Source organism: Haemorhous mexicanus, chromosome 3, assembly GCF_027477595.1.
Source record: "Haemorhous mexicanus isolate bHaeMex1 chromosome 3, bHaeMex1.pri, whole genome shotgun sequence".
Classification (NCBI taxonomy): domain Eukaryota; kingdom Metazoa; phylum Chordata; class Aves; order Passeriformes; family Fringillidae; genus Haemorhous; species Haemorhous mexicanus.
The window spans coordinates 93,990,481-94,003,430 of NC_082343.1; the positions used below are offsets into that span (position 1 = coordinate 93,990,481).

At 43.2% G+C, this 12,950-nt stretch overlaps 1 protein-coding gene across 1 annotated transcript in view; it reads right to left on the minus strand.

Annotated features, from left to right (window-relative positions):
• Positions 1–12,616, minus strand: part of HCRTR2 (hypocretin receptor 2) — a 33,615-nt gene extending 20,999 nt beyond the window's left edge. Inside the window, exons 1-2 of the mRNA XM_059843399.1 lie at positions 12,465–12,616; positions 12,076–12,263 (exon numbers count right to left, since the gene is read on the minus strand). Of these exons, the coding sequence (XP_059699382.1) occupies positions 12,076–12,263; positions 12,465–12,616 (340 nt within the window). The remainder of the gene's footprint in view (positions 1–12,075; positions 12,264–12,464) is intronic.
• Positions 12,617–12,950: the final 334 nt, after the last annotated feature.

The following is a 12,950-nucleotide window of genomic DNA, read 5'->3' on the forward strand; positions in this document are numbered from 1 at the left end:
TCCACAAATCTTGCCTTATGTCTCTAGAGCAATAGAACTACAGCAAGACTACAACTAAGCAACTGTTGGCAAGTTTACATTTGAAAATGTGTTACATTGGAAGATACCACACATCTCTTAAATGTGTTGCATTGTTTCATTATCTTCCCTACAAAAAAAAAATTCTTCTCGTCTAATCTACTTTTATTTTGCTGCTATTTATATACTTTTTTTTTTCCTGCACATAGGCAGAAATGAGGAAGAGGTTTTTTTCTTCCTGCAGCAATGCTTCACATATGTAAAGATTTTTGTTATATATTTCCTCAGAACTTCAGAGCTCTTCATCTTTTACTCTCAGTCATTCCTCAAACTTCTGCAACCATCCTTGTTGCTGCTCTCTGGACACTTTCAGATGGAATTGAACCTTTCTGGTGAGAGTGCAGTGACCAAAACTGGCAGAATACACTTTCAAGATCTTACCAGTGCAGTGGCAGGAGCTGAGATTGCAGTACTTCTTCATGGGGGAAATGTTTAGACACTTAGACTAGGACACAGAGAAAGGGAGAGGCTAGGTGGCCTTCAGTTTCTCTAAGACCAGATTTTTATTAACTATCTTCTTAAGATATAGGCTTCCAAGGTTCATCTAAAATCTCTGTTGTGATGCAACATATGCTCTTCATATATTTTAATGTGTTTCAGAGATAGTTCTGGATTCTGTCGCTTGTATCAATTTAATTTTTGTTATCTATGTCTCATGCTGTCATAAATGCTAATGAAAATCTCTCTAAAAAGATCTTCACTGTTCTTGGACTGGTTTTGAAAAGAATACACAATAAATTTCTTCTATCGTTTTCTTCCTGAATACAGATTTTCAGGTTTTCTTAGTTTTGGCCTCAGATACCTAAAAGGCAAGGCTTGTAAATTAAAAGCTTAAAGGAAACATCATATTGATTGTATTTGCTTCCCACTTGGAAGATTTAAAGTACCTACCAAAGTAATTAGTTCTACAACATTGCATGATAATTACAACATAACAAATCAGAGCTTTATCACTGTCACTTGAGCATGGGGTTACCACAGTTACAGCCTGATAGTACAGAGGCAGCACCCAATAGGGAACAAATACATTGCTGCCCCTCTGGAATGTTGTTTGCAGTTGGAAATGCAATGCTGGGGAAAAAAATGCAATAAAACATTTCACTTTAGATAATTTTAATATTTATCTCTAAAAATTTGAAGATCTGGACGTTTACTTATGGCTGTTTCTTGTCTTAAGCACAATTCATATTGAAAGTATGGTCCTGTCTTTTACTTGGAAAAAAGTTGATGTTAAGTGGCAATGTTTTTCTGTATTTCTTATTCTTTTTATCAACAGGCAAAAATTAAATAAAAAGTTGTGTAAAAGTTCAGAGTTTGGCTACTTTTTTACTCATATTATGGTTTGAACAGTCCTGTGTTCTCCCCAGTTCAGACAAGTATATAATTTACAGCCATGGATGTCAGTGCCTAAAGGTGCAAGGTTTAAGCAGATATGTTTGGTCTTTGACCAGGCCTATTCCCATTCCCGTGCTGGTCCGTGTGAAAAAGACCTGAACATAAACATTATTTCTGGTAAAACAAATCCATTAAATTGACAAATATGAGGTCAATCTCACTGGCAGCCAGCTGTATCAGAAATCAATTCATAGCATTCTGCATGTTGAGTTCAAGGCTGTATGAGCAAATGAAACCTTGTGATACCCCAGAGATCTAAGAATTACTACCATTTTCATCTCTGACACAAAGAAAGTGAAATGCAGAACAGAAGTTGTTAAAGGCCCTACAGTAAATCAGACACAGAATGAGAAACTTGGACTCCTAATTCCCTGTCGTGTACTAAACCTTCCAGATCCCACTGGCTTGACACAGATGGAATTCAGATGAACTTCAGTATTTGCTGCTCCTCAGAGTAACATAAAAGACTGTGCCTCTTGCTACCCAGGGTGTAGCAGTGCTCAGGAAAGCCAAGGCACAGAAACTACCCTGAATTTCCTTGAATTCCAATCTGTGGAAATAGGCACCAGGAAGAAGAAAAAGCCCGATAGCTTACAAGCATAGAAATGCAAGATAATTTGTTACTTTATATTTCTCTGCTTATGCTTGTATATTTCCCCTTTTGACCTCTTCTCTTCTTCACACCACAAAATATTTCCCATTCTTTTTATGGCACATAGCACAAGAGCACCTTAATCAGCTTTATGTTTACATAAGTATTTACATACTACCATAATAATTAAATATCCCAGAAACTCATTCCATGAATGCATTAAAAAAAAAAAAAAAAAAGAAAAAGAGAGAGCTTGTGAAAAAAAGCCTCTGAGGAAGAAGTATTTTGAAACCAAGCCAGCTTTCTCTGTCCTCATTGCCCTCTGCTGTTTGCAGTACTGTTTTGAACCTGCCACAAGCGTCGGTAATGTTTTTTTTTTCAGTGCAAGGCTAAAAAGCTGTGAGGATCTGCTATGAGTTATTTGAATAGGACAGAATGATAAAAAGTCATAAGTCCTAAATGACATAAAGTTAGTTGAATACATTCCTTCCAGACTCACTCTTTCTGAGTTTACTACAGTCCAAGGTTACTCAGTAGTCTTGGACAATAGCTTCATTGATGGTGTTCTAGCATCTAGAATCAAGAAAGATTCTCTAGCCTGTGCTCAAAACCTGCTATTTTATAGGCATGAAAAATAGTTTGACTACGCCACTGAATATTGTGCAGCTAGTTAAGTGTCAGAACAAAAGAATTTAATATACTCTCCACTTTATACACTCCTTTAATTACACATTTTCATCCCAGGCAGTTTTACAGAGAAGCACTCAGCTCACACAGAAACACTCAAGTAACAAGATAGGGAAAGAAAGTTCCATGGAGGTGAAATGCCACCTGCCTACCCAAACAGAAATAGCAGAGAGCTGTGAATTTCCACTTATCTTGAAGAACAGAAGAAAGGATAAGAAAGGTAGTAAAGATTCTCAGTTGGGAGTGTATTTTACCAAAAAGTACTTCAAAATCATAAAATAGGAGATGAGGCCAGCAGCAGCCCTCCTAAAAAGCTTGGGAGATACCATGGTGTTAACAGGATGCCTGTTTAGTTGAAACACAGGAGAGTGGCCCAAACTAAGCTCTTTAGCCCTCCATCAAAAAAATCTGTGAAATAGAAAAATAATTTAATAAAACTTCAATTTAACATTATGTGCGAAGCTTTTATGCAGCCTTTGATGTTCCTAGCTATAAATGGGACTGAGAAAGAAAATGGGGAAAGTGGTGTTAACACAGACTGAAAAAAAGAGGATTAGAAAGGAGAGAAATGTAAAAAAGCAGTTATGAAACACTTCTGCTGTGCATGGCTTTCCCTACTGCTAATGGAACCTAATTACCTGTCCAATGTCTTGTATTATTTTCCATAGTTTTGCTTTTACGAAACCAGTCGGAGTCAGAGCTACTCCTGCGAGTGCAAACAGGCAGGCCAGGTTTCACAGGGGGCAGCTGTTTCTCTAATGGCTGTCAGACTGCCCCAGGTCCTTCATCTCACCGGGGACACTTCCCTTCACTTCTCAGACTTCAGCGGAGCTCTAAAAAGCCAAGCACTTGTTGTTCCCACCTCTTCCACACAGTGTCAGTAAAGGCTCGGAAACCAGCTAGAGTCGCCAGGCTGAAAGCCTTTGGAAAAATTTGTGGAGGCTCTCCATAAGCCAGGACAGTTCTGTCATAACAGAGCCGCTTTCTGGCCCCATCCTCCAAACACTACCTCCCACTCCCCAAAAAAGTCTCACAGGAAAGTCCCAACAAGGACAAAAAAATAAAAGGTTAAAATCAAAGTTAAAATTTAAGATGGATTGCTATTAGAAATTCATCAAGAAAGCTTCACCTCATATTCCTGAAGAAAAAAACCTTCTGTAATGTGACAGTATAGTGAGATTGGTATTTTTCACCTACAAATTTAGTCCCTGTGGTTTAGTGTCCTGAGGCATTTTAATTAGAGGCTGTAATGGTGTTTAATCAATTAGTACAGCTCATTGTATCTCAAGCTGAATATGAAAACAATAAAAAGGCTCCATCTGCTATAAAGTGCAGCTGCTTGCCTCCTGGAAGATTTATGCTGTCTTGAGCATATTAAACACTGTGCTGCAGTCCTTCCACTGGTGGATTCCTGGGTCAGCTGTCAATTTGTTTTCTACATGTCAACCCTAAATCATTTCCCTTACACTCCAGAAGTCTTGTCAACCTCTTATTCAGTGGGTCATCTTTTAGAACAACTTCCTGGCCAAAATAGAAATGCAATTTCCATAACCAGCAATAACTGACATTTTCATATATAGAGGAATGACTTTATCTCTTATCTAATTTTTGATGAATAATAAATCCCAGATGGAAGTAAACAAAGAATTATCATATTTCATTCTAAACTATGATGATTTTATTTTGCTTTGGTAATTCAGTCTCACAACTGTTTGACTGAAATATCATAATATAGTCATCCAGAAGTTATTTGGAACTGATGCTGTGATTATGAGACCTGGCAATCAGCATCTCCAAATGCATTAGGCATAAAGCTTCTAAAAATCTTTACTCTTTCACAGTATTTTACAACCAGTGACAAAACATGGCATAAATAGTTTTGAATTTTACATTATTTATTCTCTATCTCCTAACCCACCCACCCCCAATTGTTTTCTCCTCACAATTAATTGGTTCTCTATATGGAATTCTTCCTCTGGTTCTCTTCTGATGATATTACCTGCTGCAAATCAAGGTCTGAGTGGTGGGGTTTGGTAGCATATCTACTTAGCCTTCCTTTCAACACAAGGGAATTGTGGAGAGCTAGAGCCCCTGTGAAAACAGTGAATGTATACTGCTGGAAGGAAAAATGCTGTCATTCAAACTACCTTCATTATGAATGAGTCCTGATTAAGGATTCTTCTGCTTTGACTTAAAAGTCTAAAAATTAGGCTCTTAAGACTAAACCTATATAAGGAAGGCTTCTCATGAGTCTTTCAATAATTTCATTGATGATCTTGATTAAGGGGAAAGAAACACTTTAAATTGCAGAGGATATTTAATTAGGGGTTTTTGAAACCAGCAATGAGAACAAAAGATCTAAAACAAAGCAATATCTCCTGTGAATAGGGAGCTATCTAATCCTTAGGCTGTCCATCTCTTACCCACTATTCAGCTCTAAACTCACACATTACTTCATTTTTACATAACCTTATCTGAAAGAAAGGAGACCAACATGACACCAGGCTTACACTGAAAAGTAATAGAAAGAATGGCACAAAGAAAATACACCGTTTTATACAATGTTTATTATAAAGGAAATACTGAAAAAAAATCCTGTGTCTGGTAACAATGCCTGGCAGATAAGAACTGTCCTTGAATACATGATGTGATAGCTAAAAAGACAGACAATACTCTGAGCAAAGGAATTACATGGCCTACCAGTGAGGCAATAGCTCCTCATCAACAAGAAACACTAAATGTGTCCAAACATGTGTGAAGAAATTCTTAGAAGCATGACAAAAGGAGCAGGTGGCTAGGTCATGCTCCCTATGTATCACATATAAACAAGTATGCATGTGCAGGTTCCATCACACAGGAAAAATACCAAAACTGTAACAAATGTAGTTGAATAACATAGAACACATGAAATCCCAAAGTATTTTGTTGAACATCAGCTTCGCTGGAATGTACTAATGGGGAACTGTCACCCACAAAAGACAGTGAGGATCTACATAAATAAAAAACCAGGCAACAGCAACTAGTTTGCTTGCAGCAATATGTCTTCTGAGGTACAATGGAACACTACCACGTGTTCTATGGTACCAAAGAGTAAAGAGTTGTGGGGTTTGGGTTATTCATGTGCTCCAGCACACTTCTACATCTTAAGAACTGGCTTATCAAGGCATTAGAGAAGAAAACAAGAACTGAATTTTGTGCGTTGAGGCTTTTTTCTGTGGATCACATCTAGGAGTAAAAGCACAACCATCAAATTGGCACTGGAATAATTTTCTACTCGGCCACATTACATAATCTTAGGCATTCAACAATCTAATGGAAATGGAAGTTATTAGCAGAGAATCAGCTATGCTATAAAAACAGACTGCCCAAAATGCCTGGTTTAGTCAGCTCTGGAGAAAGTGAAATGTTCCATCACTGAGTTTTCCTAATCTAACTGTATTAAGACAGACAGGTTGGTTTAAAATATCCAGCCCCCACCCCCCAGTCATTACCAGTATTAACTGGCAAATCCAGTCACCTCTGCAGAGCTAGCTATACTGATTGACTAGATGTTTAATAATAATAATTGATATTATTACAAATAAAGCCTACAAAATCTTTATCTACACTTCCTATTACAGGTGGAAGACTCAGAAATTTAGATGTCATACTGTAAATGACACTATGATAAAAAGATTTCACACTTGGCTGATTCAGTTGAAAGCTGCATGACATTAAAATGAAAGTGTGTTTCACAGCTGAAATGCTGTGCAACTTTGAAAAAATATGCTTCAAAAAGCATCCATCAGTCACTGCAACATGAGTTGCACTAGAAAAAACCTTTCCATGTCCACTGGAGATGTAAGACTTAGTGTCTTTTCTGCAGGATATACAAAGAAAATAGAATTCACTATGCTAGTGACATGCTCCAGCAAATATCTTGCATATTATACAACTTCTGAATCTGTATCACAGATCCTCATTGTCAATACAATATTCCACAAACTAGCTAAAATCCTAGTCATTCTTGCAGTCCTGCTGTGCTAAGAACCAGGAGAAAGAGCACAGTTCTGTCAGAGCTGAGTGCACCCCCAGGCTCTGCAACCTGTGCCCCCTGCCCAGGAGCTGGCAGTCCATGCTGAAGGACAGCTCTGGTATGGGGCAGCCTGTAAGCTGGGACCAGGCTTCTGGGAACAGAGCTTTTGGAGTTTTGGAGTACTCTTTTGGGAGTCAGCCTTTTGCCCCAGAGCAGCATTTAAGCTCAGGCTCTCACACTAGGCTCAGGCAAAGATCAGGTTACAAGCATGGTATTGCTTTGCTGAATTTGATTGTAAAACTCATCCACTGACTTGATTTTCTGGCTTAACCTCAGACCTGTTTCATCAGAATAGATTTGTCTGGTGATTGCTGGGAGGTAAACATCCTCAGAGCTACCAAGCTCTCAGGCACTGTGGGGCTGTGTTGGTGAGAACACTGCCCTGTCAGTCTTGCTGCTGCCCTCAGTTCCTGGCATCCCTTCCCCTGGGGAACAGTCCATCATAGTTCTTTTCTGACATATTCCACTTGTGAGACAGGTAGTAAGTCAGCTGCTTATGTCCAAGAAAGCAAAGAAACTTGACATGCAACACCAAAAATAATATATGCTTTATAAACAAAAAAAAAAAAAAACCACACCCAAACCCTTCAATTTTTTTAGTTTTGAAAAATGGTGAGTAATCCCTATAGTATGCAAATATCAATGTATTTCAGTTGATACTCAAACTCTTCTATAAATTGAGCTCATTCTTTCTCTATCATAGGTAGAAAAAAGATATACATATTGTCTCATTTCCTATGTGCTGTCTTCCTAACACTGATAAAGCCATTCTAGTTATTCATCCAACAGATAAAGGTGGCTCTCATGCTGATATTACAAACAAAGACTTTCACTGCCAGGTTCCCCAAGGAATCTGAAAAAAATGAAATGTAATAATTTAAAATGTAATTAAATGAAATATGCCTCATCTACAGCAACAAAATAGGATTCATGAAGATCATTTAAGAGAATACATGACTCATCCAATTCTACCAACATAGGCATGTATGCCTCAGTATTCACTGGATATCTTTAAAATTACGACAGAGCATCATTTGAGAGAGCTGCCTATTCATAGGCATTGAGCAGGACTCTGGTGTTAGCACCATACACTGATTTTTTTCTGCTCTAGCCCTAGAAAAATCAAATGGAGGCTATTGAACTCTATGAGTCAGAGTATGAACTCTTTGAAGAAAGGAGCATAGTTGGGTTCTTACAGATCTCAGCAAAACTAGCAGTTACTGTAAAACAGATAAATAATACATCTATCCAGGGAGGGGTAAGTCTCTCCCAATCTCTTTCTGAGTTGGAATGAAAAACAAGTATCACAGAACTGTGTGAGTAAATAAAGTTTCTGAGACCTCTCTGATGGTCTCTTACCCTTGGAAGCCAGCAGTGTTGAGGACTTTCAAGCTGGGCACTGGCAGGCTGTATGTGCTAAAGACTGCAGCTCCTGCCAGCTCTGAGAAGCCCTGCCAAGAGCCCCAGCAGCCCAGCTGGTGGGATGCCAGAAGGTTGCTTGTTTTGCCTTCAGTCCTTGATCAAACCAAGTGATCTCTGCTGCACATTTTCATTTTGATGAATGCTTGTTCCCTGAGAGAAGCCATTTCATTAAAAAAATCCTGACCCACGTGAATGAATAACTTCAGCAAGGGTCATTTGACTTCTTCATACGTATAAACAGAATTAAACATATATAGTTGTACATTACCTTGTAGTCTTACTCCAGTTATTAACTGCTGCAACTGATCAGCCTGGAATGGCATCAGTAACCAGAGACCTCCAGACATGCTAAAAATACCTTTTCTTCTTTAATTATCTAGTTTCCTATTTTCAAGCAATGTTTTTAATGACCTGTTTTCAAATAAAGAAGAAAGAGGTCTTTACAGTCAGCATACATTCTACATTAAGAAGTTCTACATTTTGCATTAGATGTGCAAAGAAATTGCAAGAGTTTCATTGATCTGGAGTAGCAAAGAAAATTTTCTGTCTTATTTGCAAAACAGAAAATCCTTACCCTCCACACTTGTTCTGCTTCTAGTGATAAATAGTGACCAAGTGAAGAAGAAAATAGGATATATCATCATACTGATATTGTCATCAAGAATTCAGATTCCCTTAATGTTCATGTAAATATACCAGAAAATCATCTTAAAATCTGCTTCCTTTCCTTGGCTTACACTGAAATACCTGATGAGCAGCCAACCCAGACATACAAGAGAATTGTTGACATGAAGCACTGTGTGCAATACTGAGACCTGCATTCAAATAGCGACTTGCTAATGCTTTTCACTTTAGCTGGGTTGTGCAGCAGCTTGGACAGTTTGTGTCAACTCTCCTAATTAAATTGAAAGCTAAATAGCAATGCAGCCCTTGTTATATGCTATTATTAGTGGAATTCCTGCTGTGTATCTCACTCAAGAACCCAATACATGTCAATTAAAGTTCAAGTTCCTGATTCTACTCTCGGTTGTTAATTAACTGTCAGAATGCTTCAATCTAGTTTATTACTAATATCTAAGGAATGTGCTGTGCCTTCCACCTGCACAGATACAATTTCTGGGACTCTCCTTATCCCATGTGAGTGCACAAACCAAGATAAGAAGCAGAAATGTAATTTTCAGCACCACACAGGGAAAGGGAGGGTTTTCCCCAGTGACTTAAGTGTTATTTGAATAGGATGTGTTAAAAATAGAACCAAAGCACTGATTCCACACGCCATGAGCTCTGCAACACTGGGCAAGTGTAAGCAAAAGAACTCAGTGCATCATTAAGAATGATACTATGAAGCATTAAGGATGTTACTGTAAAGCACTAGTAGCCACTAAAGTTCTCTTTAGAAGTCCTGCTCTTCACTGAGAAGAACCATGACTAAATCCCAGATTAAACCTGAATATGGATTTTTCAAGCAGCAGAAATCAGTTTCTCAGAGATATCAACATGTGTGCTGTTCTACATCAGATTTCACATGTAGTAAAAAAGTTCCTCAAAAATGTCTTTGTAAAGAGCATTAGACCACATCCATTTCTCTCCTCAGAATCACATGAGCCTGCAATCAGTGCAGTGTGAGCTTTCTTGAATAATGATGAGACAGTTCAGCTACCAAGCACCTGCAGAGACCACAAACAATTCTTCCATGAACAGAACCAGCAATATGGAGCAAACAGCTTGAGGAGGATCATAGAATCATTTGGGTTGGAAAAGACCTTTAAGATCATTGAGTCCAGCTGTAAAGCTGAAAGATCTATTGTAGGATTGACTGTGATTTAGAGGAGTGGCCAGAAAGGTGTTTAGCTGCTTCTCTGTCCACTTTAAGACAGAGATTTGCTACCATGTACTACAACTTGGAGAGAGAGATTTCAGAGGACAAAAGGTGGACATTCCACCTTTTGTAAAAGACGGAATCCAGGTGGGTGCAGAGTCAGATGCCAGTTTCCATCCCAAGCAAAGAGTTAATACACATAAATGCAAGGAAAGAACAGCTGCACATCTGTAGTGGAATAATCTCTATTTGTGAGTGCACAGAAAGGAAAGCTTTTCTCCTCCTGGCTTTTCAGAGGGGAAAAGCATAAACAGGGCAAAAGCTCCCAGAGCTGAAGATTTGACCTTGAATTTTTACAGGTGAGAGAACAGCATTCTGAAGCTTGTCTATAGTATCAGTGGAGGATAATAGGTAAGCACAGGTGGTTCTCCTAAAATAGTCTTTGCTCAAAATAATGAAGAAGGACAGCTTTTATCCTAGTTTAAAATAAAGCCTCTTTGCCAGGGTTATTATGTTTACACTGTCGATCAAGCTGGCTGCCGAGCAATGGACTGAGCGAACGTGCACACAGGAACTTAGGGCAACGCTACAGAATTACTAAAAAAAACCCCACAATCACCAATCCATTGAAATTTTTAAAAATGCCTTTAAAATATTGCCTTTGGGTGCAGTCTCATTTGCATCTCACTTCGGTAAGCCTGTAGAGTTTGCAGTGACAGCCCTGACACGCACAATTCCTTCTGAAAAACATGAATGAAAGACCCGTATGGCGGGGCGGGGCCCAGCGCGCTCCGTTCACGGCAGGATCACAGGATGGACACAGGGAATGTCAGTGGCCTGACTGCAGCCCAGGGATCCGCCTGGCGGAGCCGGCTCCCGGCGGCCACACCGCGTCCATTCATAAACGCAGAACTGCTGAGGGCAGCGCTTGCCCCGCTGCCCCGGCCATCCGCAGCCCGGGCGGGGGCACGGCAGCCTTGGGACGGGGGACACGGCCGCCTTGGGACGGGGGGCACGGCAGCCCCGGGACGGGGGGCACGGCAGCCCCGGGACGGGGGGCACGGCAGCCCCGGGAGGGTGTGTGCACACGCGTGGCCGCCCTCCCCTGCCTGTTCCGAGAGCCCCCGCCGTGGGCGGCAGCGCGCTCTGGGGAGAGGAGAGGAGAGATGGGGAGCAAGGAGGAGCGGTGGGGGGCAGCGGGCGGGCTGCTGACGGCCAGACCTCCCTGCCGCTCCGGCCCGCCGCCACAGCCCATCCGTGCCCTCCCTCCCTTCACTCTCCTCCGCTCTCCACCACACTCCAGCGCCCCTATCGCTCCCGAGCAGAGCCGCTGCCCCCGCCGCCTCCTTCAAGGATGAATGGAAGCGGGAGGGGGCGGGCTCCAGGAGAGGCGCCGCCCCGCCTCGCTCCCTCAATGAGCGCCCGGGAGGGGCCGGCTCGCCCCCGTCCCACGGCCCCGCTCCGCTCCGACCGCGGGGGGAAGGAGCCGCGCGTTCCGCACCTGCCGGCGGCTGAGGGGACCCCGCCGGCTCCCGTCGCGGGCCGGGTGCCGTCCCGGTCCCCGCGTCCCTGTCTCTGTCCGGGAGAATCGCCCTGCGCTCGATATCCCCAGCGCCGGCCGGGGCTCCGCGGGGGAGCAGCATCCCCCCGAGCGGGCTGCGAGGCGGAGCCGCCGCCGTGCCAGGAGGGTTCAGCACCTCGGCCCGGGGGACAGGGGCGGGAGCCGGCCGGCAGCCGCGGCTTTCCGCCGCCGGGCCGCCCCGGTGCGCTCCGCCAGCCCGCTCCCCGCGCCCGGCCCTGGACGCCAGCGGCCGCCGCCGCAGCCCCTCGCCCGCGCAGGGGGAGTGGGTTTTCATGGCCCCTTCCGCGCAGCCCGAACTTTCCCCCTCGGCTGGGGACTGCCGCCTTTCCAGCGGGGTGTGCCAAACCCATCCCGGTTTCCAGCCACCCTCCGTGCAAAACCCATCTCGGGAAGGGAGAAGGGAAGTTTTGGGGAGCTCGACTCACCCAAGACGTTGCCAACGAGAGCCACAATGAATACGACGATGTAGCCGGCTATCAGAGCCCATTCATATTCCTTGGGATGCAAATACTCCTTCCAGAGATATCGCAGGAACTCTTCATCATCGTAGTCGGAGGAAGGGGTTAAAAGAGCCTCCCGCGTTTCATTTAGTTCCGACCCACTCGTCCAATTCCTGTACGGAGGGGAACCATCCTCTGATTGAATCCCGGACATCCCTAGTGGTTATTCCGGAGGCTGGAGAAAAAACAACAACCAACAAACCCAAACCCAGACCCTCTCAGAGCATCCGAGCTTTCTCCCGCCCGTCCATCGAGGCTTGTGGTTGCCAGTGCGAAAAGCGGGGTGTGGGGAGAAAAATGACGCGGGAACTTACGGGAACCAATGCGGGAACAGACTGGGGATCCGCGTCGGTCCCCAACGCGCCCTGACGAGCCTTTTCCCCGACCGGGCAAGGCGTGCAGCCTCCGCGGGGGAGGCTTCACCCCCTGCACCGTCGTGGAAAAGGCTGGTCGGGGTAGGCTGCATGCCTCAGGTGCCGGAGTGCACCCGCCCCCGCTGGAGAAGTCACGTCCGTTTCAGACGATGCCGATTTTTGTTCCCCAAACCATGCACACGCACCCTCACACACCCCCGCATCTCTGCGTGCCTCCCCCCCTCTTCCTCCCCCTGCTTCAGCTCATCCCCAGCTCCTCATCTCTCCCCCAACCCTACTTCCAGCTTGCCTATCCCTCTTCTGACTCTGCTTCTCCTCGGTTTTTCACCCTCTCTTACACAAGCACTTCCCTTTAGACCTTTCTACATTAGATTCCAGATATATTCATGATATTTGTAAATTAAAGGTTGTGGAAGGCTGCGGTGG